The sequence below is a fragment of the Palaemon carinicauda genome, chromosome 42 (genome assembly GCF_036898095.1).
Source record: "Palaemon carinicauda isolate YSFRI2023 chromosome 42, ASM3689809v2, whole genome shotgun sequence".
Lineage (NCBI taxonomy): Eukaryota > Metazoa > Arthropoda > Malacostraca > Decapoda > Palaemonidae > Palaemon > Palaemon carinicauda.
Genome location: NC_090766.1, coordinates 35,067,621 through 35,089,604, shown reverse-complemented (window position 1 = coordinate 35,089,604; position 21,984 = coordinate 35,067,621). Strand labels below are relative to the sequence as shown.

General features: G+C 37.5%; 1 protein-coding gene across 9 annotated transcripts in view; it reads left to right on the top strand.

Annotated features, from left to right (window-relative positions):
* The window catches only part of LOC137633312 (mucin-2-like), a 74,283-nt gene that overhangs the window by 45,764 nt on the left and 6,535 nt on the right, over positions 1-21,984 (top strand). For 6 of the 9 annotated variants that reach the window (XM_068365543.1, XM_068365542.1, XM_068365541.1 and 3 more), the window contains 3 exons: positions 1,247-1,342; positions 14,467-14,559; positions 18,487-19,470. In XM_068365543.1, the coding sequence (XP_068221644.1) occupies positions 1,247-1,342; positions 14,467-14,559; positions 18,487-19,470 (1,173 nt within the window). The remainder of the gene's footprint in view (positions 1-1,246; positions 1,343-14,466; positions 14,560-18,486; positions 19,471-21,984) is intronic. The other 3 variants (XM_068365536.1, XM_068365538.1, XM_068365537.1) reach the window with 3 other exon arrangements.

Sequence of the window (21,984 nt, the reverse complement as noted above, 5' to 3'; positions counted from 1 at the left end):
TAGTTCGAAGAGGTGGAGTCAGCCATAAATGTATAAGGCTTGGAGACAATGAATCCCCATCCACAAAAGTCAGATGAGAACAGACTTCCTTCAAACTGTTCGACGAGCGTGTTCGACAACCGAATACCCCGTTCATATGTTCAAACATCACTTCAAACACGTGTCTGTCGAACCGCGTTTGACAAAGCGTTCAACCGTGTAAACCCGCCTTTACCATCACAGGTACTACCAATGTCATAACTACTGATAAACCTTAGATACTGCTACTTGAACTAACATAACAGCTATTGCTACAACCACAGGTACTATCACTGACACAATTCAATATACTACCATTGGTACTACCACACAAGTATTACAACTGGAACCTCATCTAGCACAACTACAGGCTCTACAACAAACATTACTTTAGATACTACACCTAGTACGACAATGACCAAGGCAACAGCAACTGGTAGCCTAGTGATCCTGCTTAATATGACTATTGGAGAATTTATATATCTACATAAAAGAATTCAAATCGACAGATATTTGCAAACATTATTTGCCCAAAACAGCAACAGACAGCTTCGGTTACATTGACAGCTCGTTGGCTGTGGTTTAATAGATTTTGCTTTCATTATGAAAATTACAAGATGCCTTTTTATATAAGGATTACTAAAGCAGAAAATAAACGATTGGTCTGTAGGTCTTGTGTTTTTTGCAATTACTTCATGTTTTGAGAAACAAGTTTTTCAAGGTGTTTTTCAAATGATGATTTGCTTTTTATTTTTTGCTTTTCTATCACAAGGGTTTGAAACATTTTGCTTTGTAGTCTTTTCCTTTTATGACACCTCATTTCATTTCCCAAAAATATGGTCAAGCACTAAGTTTATAGATTCTCATTAGTCATTTCAGGCGAACAACAAAGTATTTTATTGATATTTTGGTAATTAGCATTATTATTATAACGATGACACAAGTGCACAAGAAAATCTCTTGAAAAAAAAAAGCCAATCCTTGGGGTCTATAAGATTTTGGAAAACAATTTCATAACAATGAAATTAAAAACTGGGGGAATATATTTAATTTTGAAGTTACGTTTTCAAAACGTATCTTAAATGTATGGAATAAACATAAGTAAAGGGAGAGACAAAGACATATAGACAGTTAAATGAAAAATAATGAAAGTAATGTAGATGTATATTTCTAATCTTATTTCACTTTACTGGAACTACAACTGAAATTATCCCTGGCACAATTACAGCTACCACCACTGGAACTACAACTGAAAATATCCCTGGCACAATTACAACTACCACCACTGGAACTACTACAGGATCCACCGCTGGAACCACCACAGGTACTATCACTGGAACTTCTCCTGGAATTAGCATAAGTACAACCATTGGAACATCCATTGAATCTAGCAAAGGTACTGTTACTGGAACATCCTCTGGAACTAGCATAGGTAATATCTCTGGAACTTCCCCTGGGATTAGCACAGGTAATACTAGTGGAATTTCCCCTGGAATTAGCACAGGTAATACTAGTGGAACTTCCCCTGGAATTAGCACAGGTAATACAAGTGGAACTTCCCCTGGAATTAGCACAGGTAATACTAGTGAAACATCCCCTGGAATTAGCACAGGTAATACAAGTGGAACTTCCCCTGGAATTAGCACAGGTAATACTAGTGAAACATCCCCTGGAATTAGCACAGGTAATACAAGTGGAACTTCCCCTGGAATTAGCACAGGTATTACTAGTGGAACTTCCCCTGGAATTAGCACAGGTAATACAAGTGGAACTTCCCCTGGAATTAGCACAGGTAATTCTAGTGAAACATCCCCTGGAATTAGCACAGGTAATACAAGTGGAACTTCCCCTGGAATTAGCACAGGTAATACTAGTGAAACATCCCCTGGAATTAGCACAGGTATTACAAGTGGAACTTCCCCTGGAATTAGCACAGGTAATACTAGTGGAACTTCCCCTGGAATTAGCATAAGTACTACCACTGAAACATCCCCAGGACCTAGCAAAAGTACTGTTGCTGGAACGTCCACCGGAACCAGCACAGGTACTATTACTGGAACCTCCATTGAAACTAGTATAGGCACTACCACTGGAACATCCACTGGAGCTAGCGTAGATAATACCTCTGGAATATCCCCTGCAATTACCACTCTTACAACTATTGGAACTACCACTGGCATAACAACAGGTACTACCACTGGCACTCCTGGAACTACTATTAGTACAACAACAGGTACTATCACGGGTACTACAACTGATGCCAATACAGTAACTAGCACTAGCACTATAATAGGTACTGCTTCAGGTACTACCACTGCCACAGCTACAGGAACTACCACAGGTACTTTCACTGGAACTACCACTGATACAACTACTGGAACCACAATTGGAACAAGCACTGGCACTACCACAGGTACCAATCCTGGAACTACCACAGCAACTACTACTGGTACAACCACAGGTACTACCACCAGTACTACTACTGGTATAACTGCAAATGCTTCCGCTACCGCTATTACGACGCGCGAAGCACATCAGATACAGTATCCACTTGGCAAGTTGCAGTTGCTGATATTCCAAGGATGCTTTTAGGGAAGGCTTTATCCCTAAGGAACTCTTATTCCTATGCTAAATCTGGCTTCACTTCAACTGACGAGGCATCATTTGAAGTGAAGCCAAATTTACCTTTGCTTGGTTCTCATATACTAAACCTAGTGTCAAATCTTTATACTTCCCAGTAGTAACTGCAGTTTCTTATCATTCAACGTTCCTCTTATTGGTAGGATAAATATTTCTAATTCAAATCACAATTCCAAGTCTTAAGCCAACGACAGGATCTTTAGCTTAAAGAATAGTGCTATTTTCTCAAGAAATTTTAATACATATCATTGCTCAAAAAGTTGCCTTGAAGTGTTACATTTTCATGTCATTATATTTCTTCCTAAAATATTATCAATTGCTTTAATCATTTTAATATATCAATAAATATGAGTCCTGTTTAGAATCAAGTATTAAAGTTTCTACTGCATTGTTTAACAGGTTAGTTGCATATGAAATGACCAAGGCCTACTATATATTTGACCAACGCAGCTCTTACCCTTCCTGCCTTTTGTTTCTAAAGTAGATACCTTTTGATATGTATCTCGATTCTGGCATTTACCCTGTCCATTGTTTCCGGAGTGATTTTTTTACCTTTAGTCTGAAGTATGGTGATAGCTTGACTTGGCTTAAATATAGAATTTCATTTATGCAGGTGTTCTTGAACATTACAAACACATAAGATGTAAAGGCCATTGCTCGTTTTGCTTTCATGTCTACTTGATATCTTTACCTCACTGTTGAAGATCTTTTCAAATGCTCTGCTTAGTTCGTAACTATCCATCATCTATTAAATCTAGAAACTGCTTAGCATACAACTCACAAACTATTGAAGCCATTCTTCTGTATTCTCTGAAAGTGTCTTCTATCAGTAAGGTCATCAGAAAATAATAACTGCTGATTATGGTTTTCAGATTAAGTTAAAAATGCATATATGAATGCTTGTATAATGTAGCTGTCTTCATCCTCTTCTTCTTTTTGATACATTAGGGTCTAAACATATATTTGAATTTTATTGGAATTTTGTGATATTTGAACTAAAGGTTTTGAGCAACGCATTGGAAAATATGATTGTACAAATTTTGTCAAACTTATTCATCTACAAAAGGGAAATTAAATATAATCATCAACGACATTACTGGTAAAAAAACAGATTTTATAATTATTTCCATCTTTACACTGATTGCATTGTAAGCTGATATTTTGCCCTTTTGTAAGTCTGAAGAATTATTTCTTCATCTTCAGTTATTGCCAGCCACATTCTACCAACTACTTCATTATTCTTTCCTTTTATCCTCAGTGTTTTCTTGTTGCTGCAACGTTTTGAAGTATATGGCTTTGCTTCTTTTAAGCATGGCCAGAGTAGGCTGAAGAAATTTGTGCCTCTCAGTTCTATTTATAACTAAATACCTGATCTTCTGGTCGCCAAATATTCTGATTGCCCGAGGCCTTTGGCACAGCAGTCATTCTCTTTCTATGCTGAGCTCGCACTTGAATTGGTCCTTTGTTATCAGTAGCATTTTCTTGGTTCACTGTAGCATTTTCTCGGTTGCCAGTAGTATTGTCTTGGTTATCTGTAACAATTTCTTGGTTGCCAGTAGTATTTTCTTAGTTATCTGTAACATTTTCTTGATTGCCAGTAGTATTTTCTTGGTTATCTGTAACATTTTCTTGATTGCCAGTAGTATTTTCTTGGTTATCTGTAACATCTTCTTGATTGCCAGTAGTATTTTCTTGGTTATCTGCAGTATTTTCTTGGTTATCTGTAGTATTTCCCTGGTTATCTATAACATTTTGTTTGTTATCTGTAACATTTTCTTAGTTAACTGTAACATTTTCTTGGTGGCCAGTAGTATTTTCTTGGTTGCCAGTAGTATTTTCTTGGTTACCTGTAAAATTTTCTTGGTTGCCAGTATTATTTTCTTGGTTATCTGTAGCCCTTTCTTGGTAGCCAATAGTATTTCCTTGATTATCCTCTGAATCTTGATGGGCCAAAGCACGTGACATGGCAGTCAGACTGCTTCTTCGCCGATCTTCGGCTAAAAAGTTATGCTGGGTTTCTTTATAAAATTCCTTCTTCTATTAGTAAGTAGGAGAAACCTTTTGTTTTGTTTTGTGTGGGCTCTATGTTGTTCAGTCTTTCACAAGGATACGTCACTGCCATGCCAATATAACTGCCGTGGCAAGACAGTCTAGATGGATTGCTTTCATGCCAGCATAACTCTCAATATATCACATGAATGATATTTGTAGCTAGAAGGAGTTTCCTTTTGAATCAATGTTTTCTCACAATATCAAAAAAAAATTACTATTTTCTCTTCATTTCCAAGAAATAACCACAGACTCCCACTGAGACAACTACAGGAGCTACTACTGACTCTACAACAAATACTATCACGATAATACTATTGGAACTACCACAGGAACTATCACTAACACAACTACAGATACTTCCAGCTATTCTAACTCACATACAACCACTCATACCACCACCGGGATACCAATAGACGCAGTCACTGCATTTGCCATGGGTACTACCATTGTCAAAACTATAGGTCTTCCCACTACAACTATTATAGGCTCTACAAAAGGAACTACTACCAATACTACTGCTAGTACCTCTACCAAAACCTTAACAACAACAAAAAATTGTCACAACTACAGGTACTTTCCCTCATAACAATAGTTCGATCACTTGGACAATTACAGGTAATATCACTGCCCATACTACTCCTACATGAACATCTGATTGGGCAATTACAGCTGATATAAGGAATTTCTCCTTTTGAGAGGATGTTGTTAATATTGACTTTATCTATAAGAAATTTACATTTTTAAGTACTTGCTTATTGTGCTGCTATATCTGGCTTCGCTTCAATGCTCTTAAAAATTGTAATTTGTGTCTTTCAGATTTTATTTTAATCTAAATATTATTGCTAGTTATTAATTATGTATAATTACCGTCTAATATACTACTATACACTATTTTCATAATGAGGCGCATTTGCACTGATTCACAGGGGTACCCTTTTGGCTCGGAAAAGTTTCCTGCTAACTGATTGGATAGAATTATTTTGTCCAACCAATCAGCTAGCAAGAAACTTTTCCGAGCTAAAAGGGTACCCCTGCAAGTCTGTGCAAATGCGCCTCATTAAAAAAATGAGTAAAGTTGATAGACCACTATTATTTGCACCTAAACATTCTCTCCTTTTTACCAAGGTCTTTCTTAGATCACAAATTCTTTGATACTTTTATATTCAAGCTTTTCGTACTGTTTTAAATAACAAAACTTACGCTTCATGGGAGCCTTACTAAGGGCCCGGCCAGACCAAGTGCGGCAGGTTATGGCGGCAAATTGAAACCTTAGGTATCTTATGTAGGTGGCCAGATAGGAGGCGCGGGAAGCCTCCGCGCCTCCTATCTGGCCACCTACATAAGATACCTAAGGTTTCAATTTGCCGCCATAACCCCGCGCCTCCTATCTGGCCACCTACATAAGATACCTAAGGTTTCAATTTGCCGCCATAACCTCTTGCCGCTAACCTCGCCGCTAACCTCGCCGCTAGCCGCGCTTGGTCTGGCCGAGCCCTAAGTTTATGCTTAACAAGAGTAAACGAAATACAATTATTCTAATCTCCTAGCTAGAGGATTATAAACATTGAGTTATATACATTGTTCATCATTTATTCTTAATATGTTTTATGTTCATTCCCTTGTGACGGGCCAAAAGTAGGTTGTGACTCAAAAGGCGAGATAAAAGCAACCGAGTCACAAACTACTCTTGGCCCGTCACATTGATGACCCCGGAGTGACCCGAACACCCAGCCTCCTGATATGGCCTGTCACACCTTTACATCTTTAAAGAAGTTACTTACAAGGAAATACTCATAGACAGTTATTAACATCACTATTCAAAGTTTTTATACTCTTTTTTGCGTTGCTACAATAAAATACCATTAATTCAGTCGAAAAAATATATCTCTGTTCACAGGATTTTCATGGAATCAACTTTTAATACAGTCGAGTGTATTATCATATATGTTTATATATTATCATTGTCAATGCCACTTATACAATTAAAGGCCCTATTACTCACACTAGACATAAAATAGCTTTAGAATTACAAAATGCATAAACAAAGACAAAGTTAACGCAATCAAAATAATTTATAGCGATGGAAGTATAATAAGCTTAACTATTGGCCCTACCAAATCTGCATTAACGTTCAACTACTACTAGCAAAACTACAGCAGAAAAAAACTGTTGTGATTGTAACTGGAATTTATAAACAATTGGCCTTCTTTAAATTTATAACATTTTTGACACTTGTAATATATGGCAGGATATCTCTCGTAATATACATTGAGTTCACTTAACGCTTCAAATATGTACACTGAATATCTGAGAAATTCCTATAAAAATATGTATATTTCCCTTATTCATAAATATAGGTAAATGGAAAGAATATAAACTGGAACATTAAACAATAGCATTAGTTCTTTCAAAAAAAAAAATTTGCTCTTTGTATTAAGAAAAAAATAAGGAAAAATAAATACTAAGATATTTGAATCCAGAACTAATATTCAAAAGTAGATGAAGAGGACTGAAAAACTCAGATCAAAGTTGTTTACATTCCCGTTATATTTTCAAGCAACATCCAAAGATGCTACCACTAGAACTACCACTGGTACACCAACTGGTACAACTACAGGAACTGCAACTAGCAGTGACACAGGCAAAACTACAAGTACTAACACTGGAACTACGACTGAAATACCAACAGGAACTATTACTGAAACTACAACTGGCAATAACCTTATCCCTACGACTGATACAATCACTGGAATTACTACTGAAGCTACGACTGAAATACCAACAGGAACTATTACTGAAACTACAACTGGCAATAACCTTATCCCTACGACTGATACAATCACTGGAATTACTACTGAAGCTACGACTGCAACTACCACTGACAAAACAACAGTTACCACCACTGGTACTGCTAATACTGGTACAACAACCGAGACTTCAAGTGGCACAACTAAAGATATTACTACTGGCACAAATACTGGCACTACCACTTTAACTATTATTGGAACTAACACTCCCACTACTAGTGGTACTGATACAATACCTATCACTGGCACAACTGCAGGTACCACCTCTGGCCTAACTGGTACTAATACTGCAAATACCATTAAATCCACAACAGGTACTACAGCGGGCACTACAACTGGAACTACTTCTGATTCGACTACAGGTACTACTACTGGTACAAGCACCGGTACAACTACTGGAACTACCACTGGCACAACAACTGGAACTACTTCTGATTCGACTACAGGTACTACTACTGGTAAAACTACTGGAACTACCGCTGGCACTACAACTGGAACTACTTCTGATTCGACTACAGGTACTACTACTGGTAAAACTACTGGAACTACCACTGGCGCAACAACAGGTACTACCACTGGTACTAAAACAGAAACTACAACTGTTACAACCACTGGTACAACTACTGGTACAACTACTGGAACTACCACTGGCACAACAACAAGTATTACAACAGGAACTACTACTGGTACAACTACAGGTACAACTACTGATACAACAACTGGTACAACTACTGGAACTACCACTGGCACAACAACAGGTACTACCACTGGTACTACAACAGGAACTACTACTGGTACTACAACAGGAACTACTACTGGTACAACTACAGGTACAACTACAGATACAACCACAGGTACAACTACTGGAACTACCACTGGCACAACAACAGGTACTACAACTGGTACTACAACAGGAACTACCACTGGTACAACTACAGGTACAACTACTGATACAACTACTGATACAACCACTGGTACTTCTACTGGAACTACCACTGGCACAACAACAGGTACTACCACTGGTACCACAACAGGAACTACCACTGGTACTACAACAGGAACTACTACTGGTACAACTACAGGTACAACTACAGATACAACCACTGGTACAACTACTGGAACTACCACTGGCACAACAACAGGTACTACAACTGGTACTACAACAGAAACTACCACTGGTACAACTACAGCTACAACTACTGATACAACTACTGATACAACCACTGGTACAACTACTGGAACTACCACTGGTACAACAACAGGTACTACCACTGGTACCACAACAGGAACTACCACTGGTACTACAACAGGAACTACTACTGGTACAACTACAGGTACAACTACTGATACAACAACTGGAACAACTACTGGAACTACCACTGGCACAACAACAGGAACTACTACTGGTACAACTACTGATACAACCACTGGTACAACTACAGGTACAACTACTGATACAACTACTGATACAACCACTGGAACTACCACTGGCACAACAACAGGTACTACCACTGGTACCACAACAGGAACTACCACTGGTACTACAACAGGTACTACAACTGGTACTACAACAGGAACTACCACTGGTACAACTACTGATACAACTACGGATACAACCACTGGTACAACTACTGGAACTACCACTGGCACAACAACAGGTACTACCACTGGTACCACGACAGGAACTACCACTGGTACTACTACAGGAACTACTACTGGTACAACTACAGGTACAACTACTGATACAACAACTGGAACAACTACTGGAACTACCACTGGCACAACAACAGGTACTACCACTGGTACTACAACAGGAACTACTACTGGTACTACAACAGGAACTACTACTGGTACAACTACAGGTACAACTACTGATACAACCACTGGTACAACTACTGGAACTACCACTGGCACAACAACAGGTACTACCACTGGTACTACAACAGGAACTACTACCGGTACTACAACAGGAACTACTACTGGTACAACTACAGGTACAACTACTGATACAACCACTGGTACAACTACTGGAACTACCACTGGCACAACAACAGGTACTACAACTGGTACTACAACAGGAACTACCACTGGTACAACTACTGGAACTACCACTGGCACAACAACAGGTACTACAACTGGTACTACAACAGGAACTACCACTGGTACAACTACTGGAACTACCACTGGCACAACAACAGGTACTACAACTGGTACTACAACAGGAACTACCACTGCTACAACTACTGGAACTACCACTGGCACAACAACAGGTACTACCACTGGTACCACAACAGGAACTACCACTGGTACTACAACAGGAACTACTACTGGTACAACTACAGGTACAACTACTGATACAACTACTGGAACTACCACTGGCACAACAACAGGTACTACAACTGGTACTACAACAGGAACTACTACTGGTACTACAACAGGAACTACTACTGGTACAACTACAGGTACAACTACTGATACAACCACTGGTACAACTACTGGAACTACCACTGGCACAACAACAGGTACTACAACTGGTACTACAACAGGAACTACCACTGGTACAACTACTGGAACTACCACTGGCACAACAACAGGTACTACAACTGGTACTACAACAGGAACTACCACTGGTACAACTACTGGAACTACCACTGGCACAACAACAGGTACTACAACTGGTACTACAACAGGAACTACCACTGGTACAACTACTGGAACTACCACTGGCACAACAACAGGTACTACCACTGGTACTACAACAGGAACTACCACTGGTACTACAACAGGAACTACTACTGGTACAACTACAGGTACAACTACTGGTACAACTACTGGAACTACCACTGGCACAACAACAGGTACTACAACTGGTACTACAACAGGAACTACCACTGGTACAACTACTGGAACTACCACTGGCACAACAACAGGTACTACAACTGGTACTGCAACAGGAACTACTACTGGTACAACTACAGGTACAACTACTGATACAACTACTGGAACTACCACTGGCACAACAACAGGTACTACCACTGGTACTACAACAGGAACTACTACTGGTACAACTACAGGTACAACTACTGATACAACCACTGGTACAACTACTGGAACTACCACTGGCACAACAACAGGTACTACAACTGGTACTACAACAGGAACTACCACTGGTACAACTACTGGAACTACCACTGGCACAACAACAGGTACTACCACTGGTACTACAACAGGAACTACTACTGGTACAACTACAGGTACAACTACTGATACAACTACTGGAACTACCACTGGCACAACAACAGGTACTACAACTGGTACTACAACAGGAACTACTACTGGTACTACAACAGGAACTACTACTGGTACAACTGCAGGTACAACTACTGATACAACCACTGGTACAACTACTGGAACTACCACTGGCACAACAACAGGTACTACCACTGGTACTACAACAGGAACTACTACTGGTACAACTACAGGTACAACTACTGATACAACCACTGGTACAACTACTGGAACTACCACTGGCACAACAACAGGTACTACAACTGGTACTACAACAGGAACTACCACTGGTACAACTACTGGAACTACCACTGGCACAACAACAGGTACTACAACTGGTACTACAACAGGAACTACCACTGGTACAACTACTGGAACTACCACTGGCACAACAACAGGTACTACCACTGATACTACAACAGGAACTACAACTGGTACTACAACGGGAACTACTACTGGTACAACTACAGGTACAACTACTGGTACAACTACTGGAACTACCACTGGCACAACAACAGGTACTACAACTGGTACTACAACAGGAACTACCACTGGTACAACTACTGGAACTACCACTGGCACAACAACAGGTACTACCACTGATACTACAACAGGAACTACCACTGGTACTACAACAGGAACTACCACTGGCACAACAACAGGTACTACAACTGGTACTACAACAGGAACTACTACTGGTACAACTACAGGTACAACTACTGATACAACCACTGGTACAACTACTGGAACTACCACTGGCACAACAACAGGTACTACAACTGGTACTACAACAGGAACTACCACTGGTACAACTACTGGAACTACCACTGGCACAACAACAGGTACTACCACTGGTACTACAACAGGAACTACCACTGCTACTACAACAGGAACTACTACTGGTACAACTACAGGTACAACTACTGGTACAACTACTGGAACTACCACTGGCACAACAACAGGTACTACAACTGGTACTACAACAGGAACTACCACTGGTACAACTACTGGAACTACCACTGGCACAACAACAGGTACTACCACTGATACTACAACAGGAACTACCACTGGTACTACAACAGGAACTACCAGTGGCACAACAACAGGTACTACAACTGGTACTACAACAGGAACTACCACTGGTACAACTACAGGTACAACTACTGATACAACAACTGGTACAACTACTGGAACTACCAGCGTTTCTACCACTGCTACGACCACTGACACAACTACAGGTATGACTATAGGTACAACAGCATGTACTAACCGCTTGAAGTACCGCATGTGCGACTGCTGGAACAAATTCAACCGTTTTCCAATACAGCCAATACAACATGCTTTCGTGTGGCATTGCAGTTACTCCGAGAAAATGTCTAGTTACGAATGGCTTCAGTACAACGCAGCAAACTTTTACATTACTGCTGTCCCATTTTACTGGTGACTCTAGCTTTGCTTCAATGGATTTGGATTCTAGTGTTTTTTCTATTTGCAAAATAGCTTATTCATGCTTTTATTACATAAACACAAGCCAAAACAAAGCCAAAATCATTTAATATTAGTCAGCCATAAAAGGGATGATGGGCTGAGTGCGTTCTCTCTCTCTCTCTCTCTCTCTCTCTCTCTCTCTCTCTCTCTCTCTCTCTCTCTCTCTCTCTCTCTCTCTCTCTCTCAGAGAATTTAAATGTATAAACTTTCTCAAAACTAATGAGGGATGGGTCAAGTTCCTTTTACTAACTTGAACTTTTCTTTCGAAGAAAAACTTTTTTGGGCATAATTTCCACATAAAATTAAAGTCCAAGTTTGGGTACAATATTCTTTTACTCAACAAATACACTCAAGATCTTGATATGGGAGATTTCCCCCAAAAACTGTATAACAACACAGTTCTCAAACACCTTCACACGTATGGTAAGTGATAAGCTCTTTTTTATCTTAACTACCTAACCAGGCTTCATTATAACCCGAGTATCTACTTTTACTTTGATGGTTGCTTTTCTGAACCCCTACAGCAGAGGAACCCTACTCTCTACAGGACCCCCACTGTCATTTTCTCTTGTTCGTTCAGAGTATTCAACATTTCATATCACGTATTGCTCATTTACAGTTAAATCGTCTCTGCCATAGGACTCACGGAATAAGACAGTCTTCAGTTTCCTCTAGAAAACTTCAATATTTTCAATCATTTGGATGTCTCGTGGGAGCTTATTGTCAAGTCTCGGGGCTGCATATTTAAAGGCTCTAGAGCCTACAGTAGACATAAGTCGACAGTCTCATCATTAATATATCATTGATGATGATATATTGTAAATTCCGAAAACAATTCCCTAAGAGCCAATATATGTTTTCTATTTAATTCCCAACTGGGATTATTGCTTGTATTTAGAGTACAAACAAAATTGCACATAACAATCAGTTGTGATCTGGCTTACTATCCTAAAACTAGATTTCTGTCTATCCCTCTGGATAAATACTTTTGCTAAGCAGTTGTGGCTGAGTAATCAGGAGTTTTTATTCTGTTTATTTCGACTTACAGTCACATAAATATCTTAGAAAATGTTTTGGCATTCTTGCAAAGATTATCATTATGTTGGAAAGTTTATATTTAGAGCTGAACATTTATGTTATGAGAATATTTTATCTTTGGATGGAATTCATGAAGAAAATCTAGTCTTGATTTTCCATTACAAGAACTGGAACTACCATTTGAGCAATTATAAATTCAATTACCAATATCATAAAACTTTACATCACTAGACCTATATTACATTCGACACTGGATAACACTACTGCCATTACCTCTGGCACTGCTGTAGGAACTATAAAAATAAGGCTTCAACTACTACTAAAATTACCCCAGTCCAAACTATGAAAACTATCTCTGGAAATAAAAACAAAAGAAAAACTACAGGTACTTCTAAACATCACACGAACTACCTCTTGTAGTATGTATGCCATTACCTCTGGCACTGCTGTAGGAACTCTAAAAATAAGGCTTCAACTACAGTACTACTAAATCTCTTGTAAAATGTACTACCACTGGCGCTACAAAACATCAGAGCAACACAGACCACATTATTATGCATCCAAGCTTCAGGTGAATGTGTCAAGAATGCAATGTCTCTTATTTTATTTCAAATTGGCTTATTTCCCATTCTGCAATCGAATCTTTTGCTAATGATTAATTTTTCCATCAGCTTTAGTTGGCTTATTTCTCATTGATTTTTACTCCAAATATCCTTTTGGATGTGATTTATCCACTGTTTCCTTCAACAAGTTTTGTTCTCGAAATTTTTCTGTCATAAGATATTTCTTATGTTATTTGTAGCCTAAATAAATTTGATTCTCTTTGTGATTTAAACATGGATATTGAATCATAAAGAATGTGTACATCTAGCAAAAATATACATTAGCTCTCTTCCTAAAAAACATGCGAGTGGCTTAAGAGATGAATTAAAACATTTTTTTTGCAGATTCAGGACATCAATTTTGGCCTACATTTCTAGGCATAACCTTAGATAGCTAAAACTATTCTTTTTCCAATTATTATTCTTGGAAAATAATAATAGAATAAATTGAAAAAAGAAAGAAATAAAATGATAGATGAAAAGGTTTGCAAACCTGACTTTGAATAATTCAATATTTTTTCTTTATCTTTAAGGATCAACAACAGTTACTACATCTGGTACAACTACTGGAACTACAACAGGAACTACTACTGGTACAACTACTGTAACTACCACCGGTACAACAGGTACTAACACTGGTACTACTACTGAAACTACCATTGCTACTACAACTGGAATTACAATCACTAATACCTCTACTTTTACTACTACTACTACTACCACTATCTAATTATGAATGGGTTCAGTTTAAATGAGCTAACATTCATTCAATTGCTTTCCCATTTCCCTGCTGAATCTAAATTTGCTTCATTGGATTTGGGCTCCGCTTTCTTTAATTGCAAACTTCACTTTATAAATGATTTTATTACTAACTAGCTTACCACTAAATAATTCAATTCTTTGTAATGAAATTTTCTTTCCTTTTTTCAGATCTTTTTCAGACGGCGAAACGTTTCCTTTCATTGAATATAATAAATTTCCACATTTTTACTAAAGCATAAATATGGCTGAATGCTTTGCTTAATAATATATTAGTATTTTACAGGTTTCTTTGAACATGGAAAAAGCATTGTACCAATATCATTACACGGACAAAGCTTACGATAATTTTATTGCTTTATTCCACACATTAAAATTACTTTTGTATCTTGGAAATTGTTGATGGAACGTTCCTGTACAATTTGTCCATCATTTACTTAGTATCGGAACGTTCATAATCTTCAAATTCTTGTTACATCAGTCATACAGACTTTCTTTATTCCTTTCAGTTATATATAATGAGTTCTAAAATAACTTTCGCAAAACGAAAACCTTTAACACATTGCTTGCTACTTCTAAGTCATCTTTTCGATGCCACCTTTGTTCACATAATGATTAAATATAAATATATAGAATACTTGAAAAATAGCAACAAACATGAAATGGTACAAAATTAACGTAATAATTTCCCTTTGTTATGGTAAACCCATTGGCTTCAAATCAATCACTTCCTAGTCAACATACTGTTTCCCCTTGTTATGGTAAACCCATTGGCTTCAAATCAATCACTTCCTAGTCAACATACTGTTTCCCCTTGTTATGGGACACTAATTGCCCTACAAACAATCCCCTCATAGTCAACATACTGTTTCGCCTTGTTATGGTAAACCCAGTGGACTCAAAACAATCACCTCTTAATCAATATACTTTTTCACCTTGGAATGGTAAACCCATTGGCCTTAAAACAATCAATTCTTGGTCCACATACTGTTTCCCCTTGTTATGGTAAGCCCATTGGCCTCAAAACAATCTCCTCGTAGTCAACATATTTTTCCCCCTGTTATGGTAAACCCATTGTCCTCAAAATAATCCCTTCTTAGGCAACATACTTTTCCCCTTATGGTAAACCCATTGGCCTCAAAACAATCCCTTCTTAGTCAACATACTTTACCCTTGTTATGATAAACCAATTGCCCTCAAAACAATCACCACTTAGTCGACATACTTTTTCCCCTTGTTATGGTAAACCCATTGGCCTCAAAACAATCACTTCTTAGTCAACATACTTTCCCCTTGTTATGATAAACCAATTGCCCTCAAAACAATCACCACTTAGTCGACATACTTTTTCCCCTTGTTATGGTAAACCCATTGGCCTCAAAACAATCACTTCTTAGTCAACATACTTTCCCCTTGTTATGATAAACCAATTGCCCTCAAAACAATCACCACTTAGTCGACATACTTTTTCCCCTTGTTATGGTAAACCCATTGGCCTCAAAACAATCACTTCTTAGTCAACTTACTTTTCCCCTTGTTATAGTAAACCAATGGCCCCGAAAACAATCACCTCTTAGTCAAGATATTGTTTCCCCTTGTTATGGTAAACCCCTTGGCCTCCAAACAACCACCTCTTAGTCAACATAATTCTTCCCCTTGTTATGGTAAACCCATTGTCCTCAAAACAATCCCTTCTTAGGCAACATACTTTTCCCCTTATGGTAAACCCATTGGCCTCAAAACAATCCCTTCTTAGTCAACATACTTTCCCCTTGTTATGATAAACCAATTGCCCTCAAAACAATCCCCTCTTAGTCAACATACTTTTTCCCCTTGTTATGGTAAACCCATTGGCCTCAAAACAATCACTTCTTAGTCAACATACTTTTCCCCTTGTTATAGTAAACCAATGGCCCCGAAAACAATCACCTCTTAGTCAAGATATTGTTTCCCCTTGTTATGGTAAACCAATTGCCTTCAAAACAACCACCTCTTAGTCAACATATTTTCCCCTTGTTATGGTAAACCCATTGGCCTCAAAACAATCACTTCTTAGTCAACATACTTTTCCCCTTGTTATAGTAAACCAATGGCCCCGAAAACAATCACCTCTTAGTCAAGATATTTTCCCCTTGTTATGGTTAACCCATTGGCATCAAAACAATCACCTCTTAGCCATCAAAACAATCACCACTTAGTCAACATACTTTTTCCCCTTGTTATGGTAAACCAATTTCCCTCAAAACAATCACCTCTTAGTTAACATACATTTTCCCCTTGTCATGGTAAACCAATTGCCCTCCAAACAATCACCACTTAGTCGACATACTTTTTCCCCTTGTTATGGTAAACCAATTGCCCTCAAAACAATCACCTCTTAGTTAACATACATTTTCCCCTTGTCATGGTAAACCAATTGCCCTCAAAACAATCACCACTTAGTCGACATACTTTTTCCCCTTGTTATGGTAAACCCATTGCCCTCAAAGCAATCACATCTTAGTCAACATACTTTTTACCCTTGTCATGGTAAACCAATTGCTCTCAAAACAAACACCACTTAGTCAACATACTTTTCCCCCTTGTTATGGTAAACCCATTGCCCTCAAAACAATCACCTCTTAGTCAACATACTTTTTACCCTTGTCATGGTAAACCAATTGCTCTCAAAACAAACACCACTTAGTCAACATACTTTTTCCCCTTGTCATGGTAAACCAATTGCTCTCAAAACAATCACCACTTAGTCAACATACTTTCCACTTGTTATGGTAAACCCATTGCCCTCAAAACAATCACCTCTTAGTCAACATACTTTTCCCCCTTGTTATGGTAAACCCATTGCCCTCAAAACAATCACCTCTTAGTCAACATACTTTTTACCCTTGTCATGGTAAACCAATTGCTCTCAAAACAAACACCACTTAGTCAACATACTTTTTCCCCTTGTCATGGTAAACCAATTGCTCTCAAAACAATCACCACTTAGTCAACATACTTTCCACTTGTTATGGTAAACCCATTGCCCTCAAAACAATCACCTCTTAGTCAACATACTTTTCCCCCTTGTTATGGTAAACCCATTGCCCTCAAAGCAATCACATCTAAGTCAACATACTTTTTCCCCTTGTTATCATTGCTTGTATTCAGAACACAAACAAATATGCACGCCAGCCATCAGCTGTGATCTGCCTTACTGTCCTAAAACTAGTTTTCTTTCTATCTTTTGTCAATGAATCATTTCTCCACAGGCCTTAGTTGGTTTACATTCATTGAATTTGCTCCAGATATCATTTTAGATGAGACTTGCCAACTTTTTTCTTCCTCAACGCGACTGAATACAATTTGGGTTGAGATCAATTTCATTAAGTTTTCCTTGAAGTATCATATACATGAACAATTGCATTTTAGTTTATATTTGTTACAATTTCAAAACATGGGATATACCATATGACATCCCTTATATTATTTATTGATTAATATACATTTGATTCTCTTAGTGAATTAGAAGTGGATATTAAAAAATAGAGAAGCAATCATGTGAGAAACTTTATATTACTGAAAGATTTCTACTCAGAGTAAGAAGTTGAAACATCCGCTTAGGGCACACATTTTTAAATATAACCTTAAAAAAGACAAAAAAACATTTTTGTGAAAAAATAAATATTCATGAAAAAAATAACAAAAAAGTTAAATTTAGGTAAATTTAATAAAGAAAAAATTAAAATATGGATGAAAACGACTGTAACTCTCATATAGAATCATTCAATATATTTTTCATATCTATTTTCAAGGATCAACCACAGGTACTACTACTGGTACTACCACTGGAACTACCACTGGAACTACCACTGGTACAACAACAGGAACTACAACTGCTACTACTACAGGAACTACAACTGGTACAACTACTGGAACTACCACTGGTACAACAACAGGTACTACAACTGGTACTACTACTGGAACTACTACTGGTACAACCACTGGTACAACTACTGGAACTACCACTGGTACAACAACAGGTACTACAACTGGTACTACTACTGGAACTACTACTGGTACAACAACTGGAACTACCACTGGTACAACAACAGGTACTACAACTGGTACTACTACAGCAACTACAACTGGTACAACTACTGGAACTACCACTGGTACAACGACAGGTACTACGACTGGTACTACTACTGGAACTACTACTGGTACAACCACTGGAACTACCACTGGTACAACAACAGGTACTACGACTGGTACAACTACAGGAACTACTACTGGTACAACCACTGGTACAACTACTGGAACTACCACTGGTACAACAACAGGTACTACAACTGGTACTACTACAGGAACTACTACTGGTACAACCACTGGTACAACTACTGGAACTACCACTGGTACAACAACAGGTACTACAACTGGTACTACTACAGGAACTACAACTGGTACAACCACTGGTACAACTACAGGAACTACCACTGCTACTACCACTGGTACAACTACTGGAACTACCACTGGTACAACAACAGGTACTACAACTGGTACTACTACAGGAACTACTACTGGTACAACCACTGGTACAACTACTGGAACTACCACTGGTACAACAACAGGTACTACAACTGGTACTACTACAGGTACTACTACAGGAACTACTACTGGTACAACCACTGGTACAACTACAGGAACTACCACTGGTACAACTACAGGAACTACCACTGGTACAACTACAGGAACTACCACTGGTACAACTACGGGAACTACCACTGCTACTACTACAGGTACAACTACAACTACCCCTTCCCCTTAAACTATCCCAGTTTCGACTGCTGGAACTATCATTGACACAACTTCAACCGTTTCCAAATGCATGTTTCGATGACACAGTCAATACATCATTCCTTCATAGCCACACTGTAGTTTCTGCTGATTCTATTTTCTGATTAAGAATCAGTTCAGTTTAAATGAGCAAACTTTCTTACTATTCCTGTCCTACTTTACTACTAACTCTAGCTTTGCTTTAATGGATTTGAACTCTGTGCTTTTTTTATTTGCATAACCTTTTCCTTTTAAAGGAAACATTTTGTTTGGAAATTGTTTGCATATAAAACTGAAGTTAAAGCTGGCATGAAATTCACTTTTTAATGTTATGTAAAGAATATATCAAAAACAAAATTGCCTATTCATACTTTGTCATGATGCCAGATAATTTATAATCAATCAATCAATCATACATTCAGAATAGATGGCAGAATGTTTCCTTTAATTGAAGTAGTATATTTCTACCTTTTTTTCTAAAGCATAATTACTGTTGGATTCTTAGCTTGATTATGAATTATTATTATTTTACAAGGGTCCTTGCACATTACAAAGAGTAACAATATCATCACACAGACAAAATTGTGATATTTGTATTGTATTTTCTCTCATTATTTTTACATATTTAAGACACTTTCGATGGAATGTTTCCTTTATAACTTGTCCATCATTTATTAAATCTGGAAACGTCCATCATTACTTTATAATATCAGTCTTGTTGCATCATTTATATACACTATTCTTATCCCCTTTATTTATATATAATAAGTTCATTTTTTATTTAATGTACTGAATATATTGGTTTCAAAACTATTGTAAAAAGTGAAACCAATCTATTGGTGAATCTTCTTTCAGATGAATTAACAAAATCCTCTGAAGAAAAACTTTCTAAAAATGAAAACCTTTAGTACTTTACTGGCTACTTCTTGATCATCTTTACCTTTCCAAAAATGAAAACCTTTACTACTTTACTGGCTACTTCTTGATCACCTTTACCTTTCCAAAAATGAAAACCTTTAGTACTTTACTGGCTACTTCTTGATCATCTTTACCTTTCCAAAAATGAAAACCTTTACTACTTTACTGGCTACTTCTTGATCATCTTTACCTTTCCAAAAATGAAAACCTTTACTACTTTACTGGCTACTTCTTGATCATCTTTAACTTTCCAAAAATGAAAACCTTTACTACTTTACTGGCTACTTCTTGATCACCTTTACCTTTCCAAAAATGAAAACCTTTAGTACTTTACTGGCTACTTCTTGATCATCTTTACCTTTCCAAAAATGAAAACCTTTAGTACTTTACTGGCTACTTCTTGATCATCTTTACCTTTCCAAAAATGAAAACCTTTACTACTTTACTGGCTACTTCTTGATCATCTTTAACTTTCCAAAAATGAAAACCTTTACTACTTTACTGGCTACTTCTTGATCACCTTTACCTTTCCAAAAATGAAAACCTTTAGTACTTTACTGGCTACTTCTTGATCATCTTTACCTTTCCAAAAATGAAAACCTTTACTACTTTACTGGCTACTTCTTGATCACCTTTACCTTTCCAAAAATGAAAACCTTTACTACTTTACTGGCTACTTCATCATCTTTAACTTTCCAAAAATGAAAACCTTTACTACTTTACTGGCTACTTCTTGATCATCTATACCTTTCCAAAAATGAAAACCTTTACTACTTTACTGGCTACTTCTTGATCACCTTTACCTTTCCAAAAATGAAAACCTTTAGTACTTTACTGGCTACTTCTTGATCACCTTTACCTTTCCAAAAATGAAAATCTTTAGTACTTTAATGGCTACTACTTGATCATCTTTACCTTTCCAAAAATGAAAACCTTTCTACTTTACTGGCTATTTCTTGATCATCTATACCTTTCCAAAAATGAAAACCTTTACTACTTTACTGGCTACTTCTTGATCATCTTTACCTTTCCAAAAATGAAAACCTTTAGTACTTTACCGGATACTTCTTGATCATATTTTCGATGCCACCTTTGTTCACAAACACTATAAAATATATACGTAGAAAAAAATTGAAAGCACCAACACCAAAGAAACTAAATTATCCAAAAAAATGATACAAGATTAAGGGAATGATTTCTATTAAAAACCACCTTTTTAACCACACAGTAAAAAACGTAAGCAGAGTAATGAGAAACTTGATCATCCTCATTCCTGTTTTCCTGAGGCTAAACCAACTAATTTAGCTTTTCGATCTCGTGAAATTAAAGCTCTCATGATGGTCCTTAATGTTCAGGGAGGTGTAGACCAAAATTATATCTTTTCTTTGTTTTTTATAAAGACTGCACATTTCTTTGCTTCTGAATTATTTGTTACTTTCCGCAAGAAAGCGATTAGGGGTTCTTTTCGCACTTGATGGAGAATTGGTAATGTTACTCCAATATGTAAATGCGTTTGACGTAGGTAAAGTCACGCGGATTACTGCATAATTTCAGTAATT